General features: G+C 50.6%; 1 protein-coding gene across 1 annotated transcript in view; it reads right to left on the reverse strand.

Annotated features, from left to right (window-relative positions):
• Positions 1-681: 681 nt before the first annotated feature.
• The window catches only part of SAG (S-antigen visual arrestin), a gene marked incomplete at its 5' end in the record, with an annotated part of 30257 nt that continues 10600 nt past the window's right edge, over positions 682-20338 (reverse strand). The window contains 10 exons of the mRNA XM_082630834.1: positions 682-922; positions 5319-5378; positions 7230-7253; positions 8377-8454; positions 9851-9988; positions 12542-12614; positions 14498-14582; positions 15499-15634; positions 16613-16689; positions 19430-19489. Coding sequence (XP_082486960.1) covers positions 814-922; positions 5319-5378; positions 7230-7253; positions 8377-8454; positions 9851-9988; positions 12542-12614; positions 14498-14582; positions 15499-15634; positions 16613-16689; positions 19430-19489 — 840 coding nt within the window. The 3' untranslated portion in view covers positions 682-813. The remainder of the gene's footprint in view (positions 923-5318; positions 5379-7229; positions 7254-8376; positions 8455-9850; positions 9989-12541; positions 12615-14497; positions 14583-15498; positions 15635-16612; positions 16690-19429; positions 19490-20338) is intronic.

Below are 20338 nucleotides of genomic sequence, written 5' to 3' on the forward strand. Positions count from 1 at the left end.
AGGTGAGCCAGATTCTCCTGCCCAGAAACGGCACATGGGAACCAGAGGCTCGGAGACTAGGAGCATTTGGTTCCGAGCCACCACCAGGTGAATGGCCACCCCAGAGGGCAGGACCCTGAGCTCCTGGGCTGGGCACCGGGCTTTCTCTGATGTCCACCCAGCCCAGGTGTGGCAACTGGAGGTTGTTCCTTTAAGTCAGTTCTCTGAGCCACTCTGAGGTCCTTCCGATGCATTCCTTTTTTTCCCCTTTAAACCAGCCAACTCGCATTTCGTTGTTTGCATTCAGTGGAAACAACCAACAGACCAGAGCCCAAACAGGACTTGGACCCAGAAGTTAAATCAGAGATGAAGAGTGTTTTTACCCACATTTGTCCACCGCCCTGTTTCTCTTGGGAGGCTCTTTGGGTGCCCTGGAGCTAGGATTGGTCAGGTCATTAGACACACTGCTCCCCCCTCCAAGTTTCCAGGGAAACAGCTTACCCCAGGGGTCCTGGAGAAAGCCGGGACACACCAGGCCCCTTCGGGTGAGCGCATTGATTTCAGGACAGCTTCTCGCCTTGATGGGTCTCCTTTCTAGATGCTGCCCTCCCCCTGCCCAGACTCAGGGGCCCTCAAGGCTGCAGCTTGAGTGCTGTTGACGTCACTCAGCTTCCCCAACAAGTCAGCCTGACTCACAACCAGGACAGAAGAGACAAACTTTATTTCTGTGAAGAAGACCTGCACTTTGGTATTTAGCATAACTAAAGGGCTAACTGTGGGGCGCTGCTACCATACTGCTAACGACCCCATTTCCCCCATCCTGAGCCGGCCTCTTCACTCATCCACGGCCGCCTCCTGGTCTGTCTTCTCTTCCTTAATTTCTCTTCCATCTTTCAGATTTTGACGAGCAAACTCCTCAAAAACAAGATTTTCATCCTGAAAACTAAAATAAAACAAAGAACACTTTGATCATGGCATGTTCTTCGAAGCTTTCAATGAGATCTTGAAGAAAACAAGATCCTTGATCTCCCTTCTGCAACACAGGAACCGATCAAGATTTTCCTACGTGATGGAACATGGGACAATGCCATGCTCCTCATAGTTTTTCAAGTAAAATCTCTTTAACAAACAAAAATCAGAGAAAGGGAAGGAACCCACAGAGTAGACATATATGCCCGGAATAACTGTGTGTGTGTATGTGAATGTGTGCGCGTGTATGCGTGTGTGCGCGCGTGTATGCGTGTGTGTGCGCGTGTATGCATGTGTGCGCGTGTGTATGCATGTCCTGGTACTAGGGAGCAAAAGGAAAGCCAGGCCCTGCGCCGGTATCGAGAGCACGGGGCGTGTATGGAAAGACCCAAAAAGGGGTTTGCGCTTGTCTTGTGCAGATCTCAGCCTATCAATAACCACTGTTGTGGTTGGACTGGCCCTTGTGGTTCCTGTTAAGACTGCAAGAGGCCCTTCAGCAATAACCATCGGGAAACTTCTAGAAAATAAAGGTTTATTACTTACAGGACCTGAAAATTTCACAGCATATACCTGGGGTCACACAGCGAGGTTGTGGGTAGGGAGGGAGAGCACACCGCACAGGCCTGGGGTTCTGCCTTTATTGGGGTTGGAGGTGGGGGCCTAGGGTTTCGAGGGCTCACTCTTTATTGGTGAATTTAAAACAGAAGAGCGGGAACTTAAAGTGCAGAAAGACAAAAAACAAGTGGCTCAAATGATCTGCTACTGAAATCAACCAAACTCTCTAAAACAAAGGAGAGGGAGAGCCGGCCTGGCTCTGATCGAGGCCAGTGGCTGGCAATGTGTTTATTCGAGATAGCCATTGCTGAAGTGGATGCCTCATTGAAGCGGATGCCTCGGCAATCAAAGCTTAAGTCAGGCACTTGCATTACAAAAAAAGAAAAAACAGAAACAACTGTGAGGGGTCACATTAGGGCTGTGGAGAAGGAGGTCACAGAACGGGATAACGCCAAGCAGTGCTCACCTTTTCTTGGTCTTATCTGTGAGCATGGAAGAAAGGAGAGAGAGCTCTATTAGCATAAATCCTGTCTACTGGAAATTTTCTTCCTTTGTTAGGTCACTTTATAGGTGGAGGAATAAAAGGCCTAGATATACGCATTTCACGAGAATGGCGTGTAATTCCTGCTTCTTTGCCGTTTCCCCACTCGGAGGGCCTTTCTCCCCGCATTTTTAACCATCGCTTCCTCTAAAAGTTGCCACCACAACCTTCACCTCCCCAGACGGAATCAGCCACAACCTCACCTCTAGGACCCTTTCCCTGATTAGCCTCAGCCCCTCTGATGTTGTGCTTCTCCTTTCTAAGCCTTTCTCCCTATGTGCCCTTTGGACCCTGTCCAGATCAGAGTCCCCAGGAGCTGTTACGACCCACACTCCGGGCCCTGACTTCCACGGTCCGGCTCTCTAGGGGTGAGTCCTGGGACTTGACACTGAACCAGTACTCCAGTGGCTGGGGGGAGGGGGTGACTAAAGCTTGAGAACTACTCCCTGGCCCCTCAGGGAGTTTGATTTCTCTCTTAATACATTGATCTTGGGGTGGAGGGCGGGTGCGGGGAGTGGGTTAGATTTTCACATATATTTTGCAGACCCAGGGTTATTGCTAATTCTTTGTGAGGTTTTCTGCTTTTTGTTTTTGTTTTTTTAAATTATTTTTTCTTATTTATTTATTTGGCAGCGTTGGGCCTTTGTTGCTACACACGGGCTTTCTCTAGTTGCGGCGAGCAGGGGCTACTCTTCGTCGTGGGGCGCGGGCTTCTCACTGCAGTGGCTTCTCTTGTTGCGGAGCACGGGCTCTAGAGCACAGGCTCAGTAGTTGTGGCACATGGACTTAGCTGCTCCGCGGCATGTGGGATCTTCCCGGACCAGGGATCAAACACGTGTCCCCTGCACTGGCAGGCAGATTCCTAACCACTGCGCCACCAGGGAAGCCCCTTGTTTTTGTTTTTATTTTAGCTTTCTGCTGCCCACCTAGTAAAGTCCTAGTGTAATCGCCTCACCACCCGCCATGGTGAGCCAGGAAGAGCTAAGTGAGGCTACACAGCTCCAGAGGGTTTGGGGGAGCTTGTGGCAGGGCTGAGCCACTGCCCTTATCTCTTGTGCCTGTCTGGAAGGCAGTACCAGGAGGGAAGTGTCTGTGTGGGCTGCTAACCACAGGGGACCTACAGAGAGGCTGACTCATCAAAAAACCCCTGGGCAAGAACCGTACTGGACCCCCTCCACCCTTGTATGTAATAAGTTCTGGTAGCATTTCTCCAGAACTTATTACATACAAATTACTTGGCCCCTGGCCCTGGTAGGGCTTCTTAACTCCAACTTATGCTTTCTCTGCTTAGCATCTACCCGTCTCAACTCAGGGCACCAGGGACCATCTTACCAGGCAGGTAGGATGTGAGCATGCATCTGTGAATGAAACTTGGGACACATAAACCTCTGGAAATCAAAATTTCGAGGCCATGGGGTGATTTGTCCTTTCTCCCCAAAATCTCACAGTATAAAAGATCATTGGGGGCTTCCCTGGTGGCACAGTGGTTGAGAGTCCGCCTGCCAATGCAGGGGACACGGGTTCGTGCCCCGGTCCGGGAAGATCCCACATGCCGCGGAGCGGCTGGGCCCGTGAGCCACAGCTGCTGAGCCTGCGCGTCCGGAGCCTGTGCGCCGCAACGGGAGAGGCCACAACAGTGAGAGGCCCGCGTACCACAAAAAAAAAAAAAAAAAAAAGATCATTGGTTTAGCCTTGATGTTATGATATGTTCAGTGTGAGGGCCATAATGACTGGAACATGAAAATGTCATACCCAGAAAAGGAATAACTCCAATTCCCCCAAGTGAAGTCATAAAGTCTGTTCACGGGGCCAGAAAATGATCTGACACAAACTATGACATCTCCTCCGGTCATAGTTTTAAAATAGCCTTTTAGAATGTCCTTGAAAGGGACCAGAATGTGTCTCAATCTCACAAAGTTAAAAATAGTATTTTAATGATACAGGCATAAATGAATAAAAAAAATATGGTTAGACTGTATTTTTCCCCCAAGGGAAGTTTTTGGCAAACTTCCAAAAGTTTTGAGTATTTGAATCTAAAATATTTGGAAGAGATACTCTGAGACAAAATAGTTTTGAGACAAAGCCAAAATGAATATGGGGCTCATTCTAATGTTTAAATGCCATTTCATTATCAACGTAGAAAAGCTCTTTATAAAATATAAGAAAAAAAACCCTGCTTGTTTACACCACTTTTACTTAAAATGTTCTTAATTACTATAACTCGGGACGGTTCTCATCCATACAGGTCCATTTTTTTTTCCTGCCAACTAAGCCACCTTAACACACAGCGGAGAATTTTTCCTCAGAATTTCTGAGATTGCACCTACATTATTTTTGCCGCTTCATTTAGCCCTTTTAAAAGAGCTGTATTAAGATCTAATTCATATATCATACAATTTACCTATTTACATGTACAGGCCCATGGGTTTTAGTTTGCTCACAGAGCTGTACAACCATTACTTAATTTACTTTTAACATCCATACAAGAGCCAACGGATTTACAATTCAAAGGAGCCAAGGTATTAGGAACCCAGCCTGACCCTCTTTTCTAGTATTTTCTGTACTCTCATCATAATTGCCATTGTCAGAAATACTCATCATCTTCTAAATTCCTATTAATGCTTCCAAATGAAATGCAAAAGCCTCAGGCTGTCAAATTTACTTTTCACTTAAATTTTCTTTAAACCTAAATCCAGGTCTGGGGACTTCCCTGGGGGTCCAGCGGTTAAGACTCCGCGCTCTCAAAGCAGGTGGCCCGGGTTCAATCACCTGGTCAGGGAACCAGATCCCGCATGCACGCCGCAACTAAAAGATCCCACACGCCGCAGCGAAGAGCAGGCGCAGCCAAATAAATAAATAAATAAATAATTTTTTTTAAAAAAAAGAGAGAGTAGATCCTAAGACTTCTCATCACAAGGACAAAAACACTAAAAAAAAAAAAAAAAAAAAAAAAAAAAAAATGAATCCATGTCTGTTCACAGCAAAGCTTCTGCTTTTAAATCATTCCTGATAAAACCAAGCGAGACGGCCCGCATCCAAGCAGGGATGCTACATCCTCCACACACTCACCGGAAGTGGACAAGCCACCTGGCTCATGACCTAGTAGCCGGGCACTCATTTCTGGGAGGGGGGCCCCAGGCACTTGAAGGTGGCCTGGAACCTCGGCCACCTGGCCCTGCCTGTGCTCAGAGATGCGGTCAAGGAAGGCTAGCAGTGAGTACGTAATAAATCTGTGAGTGGTAAAGGACTAGAGGAAGGCAAGATAACGCGAGACTGACCTGGGTCTTCAGGCTGGGGGTGCATGAGGCGGAACGGCACGTCAGCGGTCACTTCACTGGAAAAAAAAAAGGATGAAGAGCGGTGAGAACACGCACACAATTGTAAATGCACAGCCAAGAGCTGGGAGCTGGGGTTGCAGAGCTTCGTGAAAGATCCCCAGGGCCCAGCTGAAAGAGGACTCAGTGAGAGTCAAAACAAAACAAACCAGAAATCAGGAAGTGGTCAAGAAGGAATTTTAAATGTATTCCCTGGAATGTGGTCTAGAAACTCCACTTGCGAGAGGCTGAGGCAGCTAGGATTTTTAGGTCCCCCTTCCTCCTGGTTATTAGTTTCAGGGACATGATATTATGGGTAGAGAAGAGGTGAAATCCTGGAGAATAAGGATAGTTCTGAAAAATATCCTTTGCAAAAATGTAACCACTTTTTACGTGTTAAATCTGTGTAAGGCCACACACAGTCCCTTTGCAGAGAGCAGAACAGGGATGAGCAGGGTCTACACAACTCCAGAAGCTAAAGGGCTTCGAGGCGACTTGGAATTTATATTAAAAAAGGAAGGCAACAGGGCTTCCCTGGTGGCGCAGTGGTTAAGAATCCGCCTGCCAATGCAGGGGACACGGGTTCGAGCCCTGGTCTGGGAAGAACCCACATGCCACAGAGCAACTAAGCCTGTGCGCCACAACTACTGAGCCCGCGTGCTACAACTACTGAAGCCCACACGCCTAGAGCCGGTGCTCTGCAACAAGAGAAGCCACCGCAATGAGAAGCCCTCGCGCACCGCAACAAAGACCCAATGCAGCCGAAAATAAATAAATAAATTAATTAATTAATTAATTAATTAATTAATTTTTAAAAAAGGAAGGCAAGGAGTCAGGAAGGCGTGGAAGGGAAATGCAGGCACAGGAAGAATGGAAAGGGGTGTGGGAATCAAGGGTTATTCCTTGTTTCACCCAGGACCCATCACCTCCCACCCTGGGGTTACTGCTTCGGTCAAAGCACTTCTGCTGCTAAGGCGCTGCTGGCGGACCCGAATGTGGCCGGGGTCTAGGAGAGAAGGCACAGCCTGGGCTCCATGTGAGGGGAGGTGATAAGAGTCGGTGAAGGAATAGGTAAGGTCAGCGCCTGCCTCAGACTTGTCTTACCTGTTGCCTCTTTGTGTGTGATTTAAATGGCTGCCGTCACTAATCACAATCGCCCACAGGTGGAAACAACCCAAATGTCCACCAACCAAAATGTGGTCCATCCATACCATGGAGTATTTCTCGGCCATAAGAAGGAATGAGGTGCTGACACATGCTACAACATGGACCTTGCAGACATGATGTCAAGGGAAAAAGCCAGCCACAAAAGGACAAATATTGCCTGATTGCATTCATACAGCATGTCCAGATTAGGCAAATCTACAGAGCTAGAAAGCAGATTAGTGGTTGCCAGGGATGAGGGAGAGGGGAGAATGGGAGAGGCGGCATAATAGGTAAGGGGTTTCCTTTTGGGTTGGGAAAAGCGTACAGGAGCTAGAGAGTGCTGACGGTGGTACAACGCTGTGCATGCCCCTGATGCCACTGAACTGTACACTTTTAAAAGGGTAAAGTGGTAAACTTCACGTTATGTATATTTTACCCCTCCCCCCCCCCACACACACACAGGCAGCTGAAGGAGTGTGCCAGTTTTCTGAGTGTGTGTGTATGTGTGTGTCCTCACCCAGGTGCAGGCCCAGCTACGGTCTCAGAGGAACATCCCCAACCCCACACCTATCAGCCAAGGTCTGCAGGGTGTTAGGGGCATCATCTCCTAAGACCTCTGAGCATGACAGCTGGGAAACCAGACTTCACTGTCACTGTTTTGAAGCCCCGGTTTGTCCCCTTTGATATCTTGGAATCAAGCAGAGAAGGAAGATGAAGGGGTTTACCTGGAGGTGAGCTCTCCCAGAAGGCTAGGAAACACAAAGCAAACAGGGCTGTGGTCACTCTCCACAGTGGTAACACAACCTTACTTGCCGTTATTCAGAGGCTGGACACGTCCCCGCCACGTTCCTCTTTGCACCCCTAATAGCCAACTCAGCTATTCCTCTCTACTTGTGATTTCATCTCTTTCTCAAGTGGGTTAGTTAAAAAGGGGAATTACGTAGGTTCAAGCCCTAATGTTCAAGAATAAACCTCGGTCCAGAATTTCTCTCTGGGCCACAAAGGTCACTGTGAACTACCTGCCGATCACTTACCTTGACTGCTACACTGGACCCTGTTTTAGATCCTCTCAGAGAAGATGAAAGAAAACACTATACACTTTGAAAAACACAGCTACACACACTGTGTTAACGAAATTTGCAGAATCAACCCATGTTCTACTTTGTTGCCCCAACCAAACGTTGGGGAACTCTTCACCTACTGAGCCCTAGGGAATATACACGTGGATTTGCTTTGATGGCTGAACTACCGAAGGTTGATCGAGGTAAAAGGCCAGAGCCTCTGGCAATGGAATTTGAAAAGGAAAATGAGAAGTCGAGTTTTTCCCTTCTGATAAGATTTTTAAATGGAAAGAAATTGATTTCAAAAAAGATGGGAAACCATTTCCTCAGAACTCTGAGACAGTCGTGCTCGTGTATGAAAAGAAGACTCCCCAGTCCTGTGATTGCTCGTTGGGGAGGAAAGGCAGGCTCTTCCCGTCATGGGTGGATGCCTCCTGAGAGGCAGGTGGACCAGGATGCGCTGCGAGTTCATTTCACAGCCGCCAGTCTTTTCCGAAGTACAATCAGACGCTCAACTGATTCTCCTGATTTATATCAGCTTCCACACGTGAGCACAGGCACACCCGTTTTTGCCAAGTGGTACCAACAGTGCCCGTGTTTCGTGGTCTGCTTTTCTACCTTTTCCCCCGTAATGTTATATCAGGTAGAATTGTGAAACTAGATGAATAGAGTCTCTCTAAAACTCTGCTCTGTAATCGATAGAATTTGTGGACTCTTCTTGCTTTCTGTCTCCCAGTCACTCAGGAATGAAACCATTCAGACTACTGATGGCCAAGATAGAGCAGGCAGAGTGCTGGAGCTGGACACTCACCCTGACACCGTGAGCTTCACCTTGATCTGGTAAGACACCAGGATCCCCAGGACGGTCTTGTCTATGCCCTCCTTTATGCTGCTCAAAGAGAAAAGGAAAACAGAAGAATGCAGGGAGGGGAGAAGCGGGAAGCAAAATCCGGATGAATCAACCCCACCTCTCCCCACTGCGTCATCCAGGCTCTGCTGTGTCCTCACTGTCTGGGGGCACTGGAAGGCAGCCCTGACGCTGGGTGAAAGGGGGGCTCGGGATTCGGGGTGGGCTTTGCTCTGCCAATTAACTGACCCGGTGACCTTGGCTCAAGTTCTCATTCTGGTGGAGCCTCAATTTCCTTATCTGTGAAATGAGTATAAATTCACCTTCCTCACAAAAGCATGGAGAGACTGGCATGTTTATAAAATACTCCGTGAACCACAAAAGATCTTTACAAATGCAGTGGGCTGCTGTGGATGTCGTGATTCCTTTGCCCTCGAGATCTAGGGCATCAATCTCCCTGCTCGGCTCTCTCCCAGAGCATCAGAGATGTGCTTTAGAATGTGACACACCAACTGGCAAATCATCCTCAGAAAATCCTTTGACTCCCAAGATCCTGCTTTCTGCCCAATGTTCGCTGACCCCGCTGTTCCTCTCGGAGCTACTGGGTCAGGGAGGGCAAACGCGACAGCTCTTCCCGATGGCATCACCTGGAGCTGATCGCTGGGGCCTTGGAACACACGGGGGTGGAGGGGGAGATGGCAGCGAAGGGCCCGAGCCTGGGTGGCAGCTCCTACCCCAAACCCTCAGGGCTCACCAGCAGACACGCCGCTGGGAATGGAAGCCCCGGAGGATGGTGAGGAATGACAGGGCTATTTGACGTAGAAGCTTCGTTCTAGTTTTTACTGGATCTGCTGGCTCAGTTCGGCCATGGTTCTCTGAGCGGGGTCAGCATATCAGTGCTTATTTTCATTTAAATTGAACTGACCTCTGTAGCCCGCAGGACCTCCTATTCTTTACCTTTCCTGATGGAAATGCATAAACGACATTTCCACCATTCGTGGAGCCAGCTGGGGCACTCAGTTCATATGCTCAGGGCTCTACACTAGCTAATGATATTTTTGAAGGTAACAGCTGACATTTCTGGAGCACTTACTGTGTGCTAGGCACCACATTTTACACGGACTGTCTCACATAACCCTCAAAACCTCTCTCTGAGGAGCTGTCGCTCCCACACTTTACAGACGGGAAAACTGAGGTTCTCAAGACAGCTCCAGTTATCTGCCCAGGGTGGCCCAAAGAGCAAGCAGGGGAGTTGGGGCTCAGCACAAGGCCCAGAGCTGTAGCCACTGTGTCACACCAGGGGTGGGAGTGGGGTCCCTGCTTGGGGCCCCAAGCACGTGCTTTGCCACCAGGCTGAGTGTGCAAGCCGTGAGCCCAGGGCTGGGACGAGGAGGGGATGTAGACCAGCGCCACCGCAGCACTGAGTCTCGGGGCTCACATGGTGCTAGAGGCAAGGTTCGTGTCCTCGTGCTTGATTTTCCCGTCCAGGGCGATGCCCCTTCTCTCGCGGTTGTTCGCCAGCAAGGGCACCAGGGTCAGCGTTGTGGTCAAGGTGCTGTTTGGTGGCACTTTTTCCCTGCAGGAAGAAACAGCAGATTTAGCCGACTGCTCTTACAGCCTTGAAGCCACCATCACCCCCATGAGACCCTGTGTGCCATCAAGCATTTTCTAGAACCCACGTTCCCTGCGACTCATGGGAAAGATAGTTCAGGTGCCTGTGTCCTTTGCCTTGTGAGAAGAACAGCATTGGTGACGTCTCACAACAGGCTAGCAGCAACGTTAGAACGTTTCTCAAGTCCCTCAGCCTGTTCTGATTGCTGAATTTCTAGAATGTCTTGTGGGGTGAAGTGAGACTGGCCCAAGAGTCAGGGACCACACCCAGTCTCATCCTGAGACTTCGTGAACCACACAGTGGGCTTCAGGGCCAACCGGCCAGTGCCAGCAACAAGCCCAGGCTGGGAGTCATCACTATTGGGAGGATTCAGCGTGTGCCCAGGGAGGAGGGGCGCGAGAAGGGCCGGGTCCTCCACTGTAAGCTGTTCAGACTGGGCGGCTCTGTGGGCCAGGGTGCAGCTGGGGGCAGAGTGGCGCGGTCTCCCCAGGCCGGGCAGCATCCCGACTCACCGAACAGCATCTGAGGCTGGAGAGTTGGCTCTGCCACTCACCCACGTGCTGACCCCTGCCTGGCCTGTGTCAACAGCCCCCATGCAGCCGCCTGCCCTCTCTGACCCCAGAGCCCAGGCAAGCCGTGTCCGTGCTCCTGGCACACCCTCTGTCCTTGTGCCCAGCCAGGAGAAGGCAGGGCCCTGAAAACACTGTCCAGGAGCCAGCCTCGGGCCCTTTCCCCAGCCTGCTCTGTAACAGACGGGGAGTCCCACTGCCACCCTCGGAATGGGTCCCCTCCTCCATCTCCCTGGGGAGTTGAAGGCGGCTGTGTCTTCTCTGGCCTCCAAGTGCACACAGGAGGCTCCTGGGCATGCCCTTTACAGAACCCTGCTTGAGCTCAAGGCGGCCCACATCCCTGCATCTGGGGCCTGGTAGAACTTCTCTTAATGAGCTTAGTTTGGGCAGCAGAGTGACAGAAGCAGAAATTATACTGGAAAGGCAGTTGTAGTAGGAAGGGGCCCCCGGGATGGGGCTTGGACGATGGCCTTTCCTGCAGCAGCCCTTGCCGAAGGCCTATGCCAAGGCCTGGGGCCAAAGTCCCGCCCGGCCACTTCCCAGCGCCTTCGGGATTGGGATTGGATGGTGGGCGGCAGCTTGGGTGTCAGGTCTGACCTGGTTCCCAGAAGCCCTGCCCACCAGGGCCCCAGAAGCCCCACTTTCAATCTCCCTGCCTCCCACCCTTTTGAGTGTATCGGAGGATGGTTCCCAGTTTTCTGGGAGTCCTTGATGCAAAATGTATCCAAGAGCCATAAAGAGGACCAGGTAATGGGGTATATTAGGGGAAAACTCAGCTGGGGACCAGTTTCTCCTATCATTGTTGGGCACGTGCCAAAAGGTGAGCCAGGAAGACGCCCAGGACACACGGATGTTCAAGGACACAGCCTAAAAGGTAGAGCAGACCCCAGGCCTGGCCCCAAGTCAGTGAGTTATGGTTCTTTCCTTCCTCTCTCCTCTCTAGACCTATAAGTAAACGTAGGTCAGGATCTGCTTTAAGTAACAGTTTATCCTGAAGTCGCCTTTTAAATATCATGCAGTGTTATCTTGCTGAATCAGCTGTCTTTCCTCACCCCCTTCCCCGAACCCCCCTTCCCCTAACCGTGATAATATTTTTTGCATACAACAATGCTTAGAAAAAACACCTTCCCAAGCAATCCTCTCTGGGGGAAGGCATAACCCCCAGAAGCCTGTGTGCCTCATGAACCTGACTGCCTAGCACAAAGCAAAACTGGTTAGGTCTCTCGCTCCACCATGAAGAAGCCATCACAGGATTCCCATTTGCTTTTAATATCTTTTTTTTTAAATTTATTTGGCCGCGCTGGGACTTAGTTGTGGCACGCAGGATCTTTAGTTGCAGCATGTGAACTATTAGTTGCAGCATGTGGGATCTAGTTCCCTGACCAGGGATCAAACCCAGGCCCCCTGCACTGGGAACACAGAGTCTTAGCCACTGGACCACCTGGGAAATCCTCCCATTTGTTTTTTATCCTAATGAAGGGAGAAAAGTCACTAACAACAAGTGGCTGAGAACTGACATATCATCCTAATCCAGTTGTCACTGGTATCAGATTTTCAAGTTATGGAGAAGATCAAAAGATAGGGAACCCTTGACTGGGCTGACAGGTCATTTGATTTTCTGTTCTGGGGGCAGAAACAGCATCAAATTCCTACCCACTTATTCAAGGATCAATAGAAAGTTCTAGACGTTCCCACTGTGACATTTCAGCCTTTATTTCTCTCCTCTCCATCATTCCTTAGCTTGACCCAGCTCTCAGAATTCTTGTTAGTGAGCACGGGATCAAGATGCTAACTTTCTTTGCAGTCCTTGAAGTGAGAACAGGGGAAGGAAGTGGAGGGCTGGGGAGCTAGCTGACCGTTCTACTTCCTTCTTCAGCGATGACCAAAATGGGAACTTGACAAAGAAGCTGGAGCCGCCCAGGAAATAGAAACCCAACCCACTACTCACTGTGTTTCCTCCATGGCCACCGGCTTGGTGTAATAATCACTCGAGTAGAGAACCACGTTGGCCACTTGTTCCACTGCAAAGGGGGGGACAGGGTAGGGTGACTCAGTGCGGAGTCCTGCGTGGTGCCTTCCAGGGGACGTGGTTGGTCTTCCCTAATGGCCATTTGACTGCACCTCTCAGGCTCGGCTTTAAGGCTGAGATTTCTGTTCTGTCCTCAGGCCACTTCCATTCACCAATAACCTGCTCTGTGTCAAGCCTACCCATGAGCCAGTCTCCTAAAACTACACCTCCTGGGAGGCTCCTCCTCCCTGCTGAGCTCAGGGCACATCCGTGGGTATCCTTCCAAAACACACAATCTCCCGGTGTCCCAAAACTCACCATGTGCTCTCTTTCCCCAAATACACTCCCTTCCAGCCTTCTCTATCTTGTTTAATGAGCATCCCCTTCAGGTATCCAAGCTAGAAACCACCTGGAGGCAGCACAGGGTTGATTTGTGGGTGTAGCATGGTGGATAGGAAGGTGGGCTCTGGGGCCAGACCACTTGGGTTCACATCCCAGCTTATACATCTGCTGTGGGGTAATTACTGAGCTCCTCTAAGCCTCAACTTCCCCATCAGCAAAATGAGAATGATAATTGCATCTAACTTATATGGTTGTTGTGATGATTAAAAAGATGATTTTTAATCTCTATTAAAATCAAATTTGAGAATCAGAAAAACAATTTGTGTGAAGCACTCAGCACAGTGCTCAGCCTATAGAAAGTTCTTAACATCTTGCTTCAGAAATTCAACAGCTTCTTTCAAAAATTAGGGGCTTCGATGTTAGGATTCATAAAACTTTGAGAAATAATTTAAAATCTAAGTATCAAATGATACTTTCTCAATCCTGCTGCTTTGTGGAATACTGTATTGACACTACATACAACATGCTAAACAAATAATGCCAGGTCCTACAAAGACTTAAAGGCATAAGAACTAAACCAACATAAAAACAAAGCCATAAAGTAAGCATGTATATTAGCATCAAGAAAAATCTAGAATTTTTTAGTATGTATGCATCAAATTCCTGAGTCTTCTCTATGATGGATAAGAGGGAAAGAGGAACGTGGTATATGACACTTAGGGTGACCAACCATCCTGGTCTGCCTGGGACTGGCCCCATTTTAGCACTGAAAGTCCTGCGTCCTTGGTCCTGGTCAACCCAGGATGGTTGGTCACCCTAACACACTGAGTCTAACTCGGTCTCAGCCATCGAGTGCCTGAGGGAGAAGTGAACAGAGAGGTCTCCCTCCCAGGTCATTTTATCGTGTCTTTTTTACATCACCCATATAAGAGCAAGATCTAGGAGCATCCCGTGCACTTTGACGCCCTTTGAGCTGAGGAAGTGGGCAGGGCCAGCAAGTGGGAGGCGCATCTCCTGAGTATTCAGGAGGCTTGGCCATCACATCATGGTGACTCAACAGTAGCAGTGACAGTAGGATTACCACTTACAAAGCATGTCCAGTGTGATCAGTCAGTACCTAACGAAACCTGGGAAGGTAGTCTGGGAACACTGCCGTGGCTGCCCGCTAAATTCCAAGAGGACGTGCACAGTTCGAGCCCACAGCGGGGCCCAGGGTTCCCAGGCCAGGGCTCCCCACTACACTGTTCAGAAAGAAAACACCTCCCGCACTTACCCTGAGACCTGGCACAGGGGCCCCTCAAGGAAGGCGTGACAAGGAAGGACGGGAAGATGCCCTGTCGGGGATGCTGTCCCAGGACAGAAGACAACCCTAAGCTGGGCACAAGGCTGCAGGACACCCTCCTCCTCTAAGGTCCTGCCGTGTGACGACAGAGACAAACGGGCAGTTCCAAGGCCCCGGGGGGCCTTACTGACCAGAGGAGAGACCCTTGGGAAATATGACTAGATTGGGAACCTGGAAGACTCTGCCGTCCAGGTTCGAGCAGAAGGTCCTACCTAGCACTTTAATCTTCTTCACCGTCTTCTCTGTATTATTGGTCACGGTCACAGTCACAGGAATGGGTTCCCCATGGTAATAGATCTGAAGAAGTCAGCAGATAAGTCAGAAAAGGGGAAGAGAGTGTGGCCATATCTTGTTAAATTCATCTCAGTCCTTTAACTGGAATAAAAGTGGATGAATGCCCACACTTTCAAGGAAGACAAGGTGATGGCATCACATTTCCTGTGGAGAAGGGTCTGGAGCAGGTTCTACCCCATCTGTGGGAGGCTGAGGCGGATGATGGGGCTCTGGCCCCAACGCCCGAGTCCTGAGAGTCACGCAGAGTTAGCCCCGGGGGTCTTGAGTGGAATCATGAGGTTACTGGGGGCAGAATAAGTGAAATGAGGAGAAATCAGCGGGGAAGCCCAGCGGCAGAGCTTGCCCAGCAGTGACTCTGTGTGATCTAGCCCAGGTGCTCATGTCCTTGCGCGTGCACACGCATGCACACACACACACACAGACACAGACAGACAGACAGACACACACACACAGAGTCTGCTGGCCAATGTGTGTGCACGACTCTTGTCGACCAGAGGGACCAGAGACAGCCTTGGCCAGTGTTTCTTCATCTTTTTCGGCCGTGATTTTCACACATGACATGCTCACCCCCTCACCGTTACCGCCAAACTTAAGTGCGCAGGGAAGTAAACAATTTGTTAACACCACACCCATTGATGACACACTAGTAAAGAGGCCCCTGGGGGCAGACAGGGGGCAAAGACAGCCTGGGCTGGGGGTATGGGAAACCCCCTACCTCCAAGTTGTCGGGACCCACAGTGAGTGGAATGCAAGCCAGTTTGGCCCTATCCTAAGGGTCACGTTCACTGGCTCCAAATTATGAAAAAAGCCAGTCATCCCCAAATGTTGGTGCTTTAACTATCACTGTCCCCAAGACTGCCTGCAGCACACCCCCAGCAGAGGGCCTGGTAGGCTGTCCCCAGGCCGGCTCCACAGTCACCTCTTTGCTGAGGGAGACGGCGAGGTGCAGGGGCTTGTCGGACATGAAGAACTGCCAGGAGGCCTCCGCTTGGGGCTGGGGACCCATCTCGCGTGGCGCATGCTGTACCTTCCGGATCAGCAAACGCACAGAGCTCCTGTGGATGAAAAGTCACCGATGGTTCCCCGGATCAGAGCCTGGGCCTCCTCAGGACAGCCTACCAGGTCCGCCTCCCCATCCCCAGGCTGGGATCCCTCAGGGATGCTGCCGATGGATGCAGGATGGACCAGTAGAGGGATCAGGTCTGGGGGGCGGGGCCTGGTGGGTGGTGTGGACCAGTCAGCTCTCCAAGGGTCCCTCTCACCCTCTGTTAGGACCCCGGCTTGGCTTCCTCTCGGGTGAAGCTGATGTGGGGATGTGCGCCTATGTGACAGGCTTCAAAACTCTCTACAGATGCGATGCCCTGTTATTGCTGTTTGGTGTAAGTGTCCATAGGTGTGAATGTTGAGCATATAGAGAAAGTGTTGAGGGCACAACTGGAAACCTTGTTCAGGAACAAGAAAAATGAGCACCAGAGCCTGGGAGTACAGGAGGAATGGAGTCACTGCCTAATGGGCAGAGAGAGTTTCTGTCTGGGGTGATGACAGCATTTGGGGTATAGATACCTCGGGGTATGGATAGCAGACAGTGGTGTAACTGATTACACAATGTAATGAATGTACTTAATGCCACTGAATTGTACACTTGACAATGGTTAAAATGGTTAAAATGGTAAACTTCATGTTATGTATATTTTACTGCAACAAAGAAATTACAAAAGAAGAAGAATTAGAAAAGAAGAAGAAAACTAAAGAAAGAGGGGATCTGGAGGCTTTTAAGGGCTTACATGAGCCCTTGAGGTTGCCAACTCCCCTGTCATTTTCTTTTGTTTTTTTCCCCCCAAATGGTCAGCCATTGTCCCCCACCTCATGTGGAGATGGTTCATCCTGACGGTCCTGACCTGGGAGGCTCCATTACCCGGCCACAACGGCCCTGTGGGAAGATTCTGCCACTCGGACATAAAGTGGGAGGGTGGTCTCTTATCTCCAGCCCTTCCCCACAGACCCCTCACATATTCCCACAGCTACACTCTTACTTCTTGGGAATTTTGTCCTCTTCCGTATCTGTGCTGTGTGTGGCAAAGGCTTTGACCTCGAAGTCGACCCCACAGCACTGCAGGGGCAAGAGAACAGACAGGGCTGTGGTCAGCACCTCCCTTCCGGGAGCCAGGATGGGGGTCACAGCTCCCGCAGCGGGTGTTACGTGGCAACTTCTTTTTCTGTCTTGGCCATATCCTTTTCAGAGTTGCACCATTATGACTAGCTTTGGAAGTGTGCTCGTGATGAAATAACGGCATTAGCTCGAGGAAAGCGCCACGGGCTCCAAGGCCCCAGTGAAGGTCCCCCAGCCTGCAGGATGAGCCCCGTCGGTAGCTGCAGAGCACGACTCAGGCATCCTGGCTGCTCCTAGCCTCTCACCACCTTGCATGGCGGCCAGCCCACTCCCCATTTAGTTGTCCTTCTCAGAAGTGACCCTGTGTGCGTGTTACTGATGGTCCACTGCCTACAGCAGGGGCAGGATCAGTGCTCACAGGGCTGGCAGGGGTCCGTGGACGCCTGTGCTGGGGCTCCAGTGCCCTACGCCAGCGGGCAGCTGCTGTGCAGCTGCAGCCAGGCGTGGCCAGGCTGCCACGGGGACCCGGTGCTGGCACCTCTCCCAACTTTTGAAAAGAAGCTGGAATTAGAATTTGGAATGAAGGCCCCTGGTTTTTAAATGAACTAGATTAAGAAATGTTGCATGGGTGGAACAAATGCATCTGTGGGCCCCTTCGGCCCCCAGCCCCAGAGTGAGTCCCCCGTGAGCTCGCTCCTCTGTTGTGCTAACACGAGGTGGGCGGGGCAGGGGTGAGGGCACAGAGGCGGGGATGGGCCCTCCACCAGCTGCCCACAGAGTGATAGTAGCACATAAGCCACAGCCTTACTGGTTCTGCAAAACTGTGGAATCGCAACAACTCTAAAACCTGGGTTGGAAATAAATACACATCGTTACCCTCCAGCACCTGGAGCTCTTAGCCACGCCTCCTCTCTGCTCAGCCCCCTCCACCCCCACCTCCTGCTGCCCCCTGCACAAGCCAAGCCCTTCCACCTGTCTAGCCTGGGCACGTGCTGTTCCTTCCTTCTGAAATGCTTGACGCCTCTCTCTCCTTTTATACCAGCCCAGCTCACAGGCCTTCTCAGCTGTGAGGCCCCCAGGGCCCCTGCTGCCCTGATGTCTCCTCCCCAGGGACAGAGGGAAGGGTGGCCCTCTGGCTGGTATAGTGTCCCCCACTCTGATCGAGTGGCCTCCTCCACCTTCCCGCCCACACCCCTGTTTTCCTGGCCCGGTGGCTTTCAAAGGTTTCAGGCCACCGCCCACGGTAAGAAGGAAAGTTCACTGCGAGGCCCGGTAAACAGACGCTCACGCGTGAAGCAATGCTCGTGAACTGGCACTTATCTATGCTGTGTGTGATGTGCTCTGAGCTCCCATGCTGTTCCACTTCACGCCATTCCATTTTCTTTCTTCAATGCCATCTCGGATCCACCGCACCGATTTCACAAACCACTCATGGGGTAGGACCCCCAAGTCGAAAATCATGGCCCTGGACCCTTGGTAATCCAGGTACGGATCTGCCACTCTCCGCCCTCATTTGCTGTCTTTTTATTTTCCAGCTCCTTCCCTCGTGACTCCCTCCGGCCTGTAGTCCCTGGGTCCCAGCACCTTCTCCTCTCTCCTCGTGTCCGCAGTGCCCCCTCCTTGCCTAGAGTCCCCCGTCCACCAGGGTCACAGCTCTCTTGCACACACGGCCCCTTTGCTTCTCGCCTTTCAGAGCTCAACCGCACTCTTAGCTCAGCGGCCAGAGGGATCCTCTACAAACCCAAGTCAGAACTTTCTGTGTGTGTGTGGGGGGGGAGGGATAAATCGGGAGATTGGGACTGACATATACACACTACTATATATAAAATAGGTAACTAATAAGACCTGCTGTACAGCACAGGGAACTCTACTCAGTACTCTGTAATGGATATATGTATATGGATAACTGATTCACTTTGCAGTACAGCAGAAACTAACACGTTGTAAATCAGCGATATTCCAATAAAAATTAAAAAAAAAAAAAAAAGAACTTACTGTGCAGAGCCTGCCAGTGGTTCCCATCTCACTCAGAGAAAGTCCCAGTCCTCGCAACGTATACGAGGCCCTTCCTGACCTGGCCGCACCCCCCGCCCCTCTCAGACCTGTCCCCACCCTTCACCCCAGCCCCGCCTGCTCCCCAAGCAGCACCCACTGTGCGTGGGGTGCCCCCCTGCCTGGATGGCTCTCCCAAGGCTGGAGTGGCCCCTCCTTTGCCCCGTCAGAGAGGCCTTCCCTAAGCACCACCAGGTCCTCCCTTAGCTCTCTGAGCCTCTTGTCCTCCATGCATGGGCCGCATAGGGACTTGCTATTTGGTTTTCGTCTGTTTCTCTCCCCAAGTGAGACCCACGAGGGGAGAGACCTACTATTTCACTCACAGGGCTGCTCATGGTTAGGAATTGCTGAAGACAAGTGATACGCTCATTATACTGTCTCTCTACTTTTGCATATGCCTACAATTTCCCACAGTAAAAGCCCATGTGCCACAACAACTGAGGCCACGTGCCACAACTACTGAGCCTGCGTGCCACAGCTACTGAAGCCTGTGCGCCTAGATCCCGTGCTCCACAACAAGAGAAGCCACCACAATAAGAAGCCCGCACACTCCAACGAAGAGTAGCCCCCGCTCGCCACGACTAGAGAAAGCCTGCGTGCAGCAACGAAGACCCAACGCAGCCAAAAAAAAAAAGAAAAAGTCTTTTGAAGGAATGAATGAATCCCTGGCATTTCTTCAGGCACCAACCTTGTCCACATCTTGTGGAGCTGGCTGCAGCATCACCGAACAGGGCAAGTAGTCAGGAAACTGTGGAAAGAAACAACAGATCATTTCTTTCAGAGAATGTTATTCCACGTGTGTTCTACCTTCATCGCACAAAAATTGAAGAATGAAGATGAGGAGCAAGAAAAAGGAAAACATATTCCCGTGTGTTCCCAACACCCGGAGTGGCGTGAACGCAACCTCCCGAGTGTCCCATGTCAACCTCACACAAACACGTATGTGCCTGTGTAGTTTTACAGAAATGAGACAAGCGATGCACGTGTCCTGCAGTCTAGTTTTCTCCCATCACTGGTCCTAACCCTGCTCAGATGAGTGTGACCATTTTCCATGCTGGGAGATGTAGTTCTGCGCCACCATTTTTAAGGCTCCGGTAACACCACTTTTTATTTTTTTGGGCCATGCCGCATGGCTTGCCGGGATCTTAGTTCCCCAACCAGGGATTGAACCTGGGCCCTTGGCAGTGAGAGCGCAGAGTCCTAAACACTGGACCGCCAGGGAATTCCCCCGTGACACCACATTTAATTCAGCCAGTTTCCTTTGTTGGCTGCCCTCCATCAAGTGGTCATTACTTTGTTGCCATTGTCACCAAGGCTGCATAAACATCCTTCAGCCACCTTAGCACAGTTTTAGTTCATTCACTCCATAGGCTACACTATTAGAAAGGGAATGGTCAGGTTGAAATCACATTTTTAAGATTTTGATACATGTTGACATGTTATCTCCAAAAGGTTCTGTCACTTCAAACTCCCAGTCCCAGCACATGGGAGCACCCAGGACCACAAAACTTTAAGTAATTTTTTTTAAAGCTGTTATAAAATTTACCTAACACAGGGACTTCCCTGGTGGTCCAGTGGTTAAGACTCCATGCTCCCA

Source organism: Mesoplodon mirus (genome assembly GCF_964341445.2).
Source record: "Mesoplodon mirus genome assembly, chromosome: 8".
NCBI classification, from domain to species: Eukaryota; Metazoa; Chordata; class Mammalia; order Artiodactyla; family Ziphiidae; genus Mesoplodon; species Mesoplodon mirus.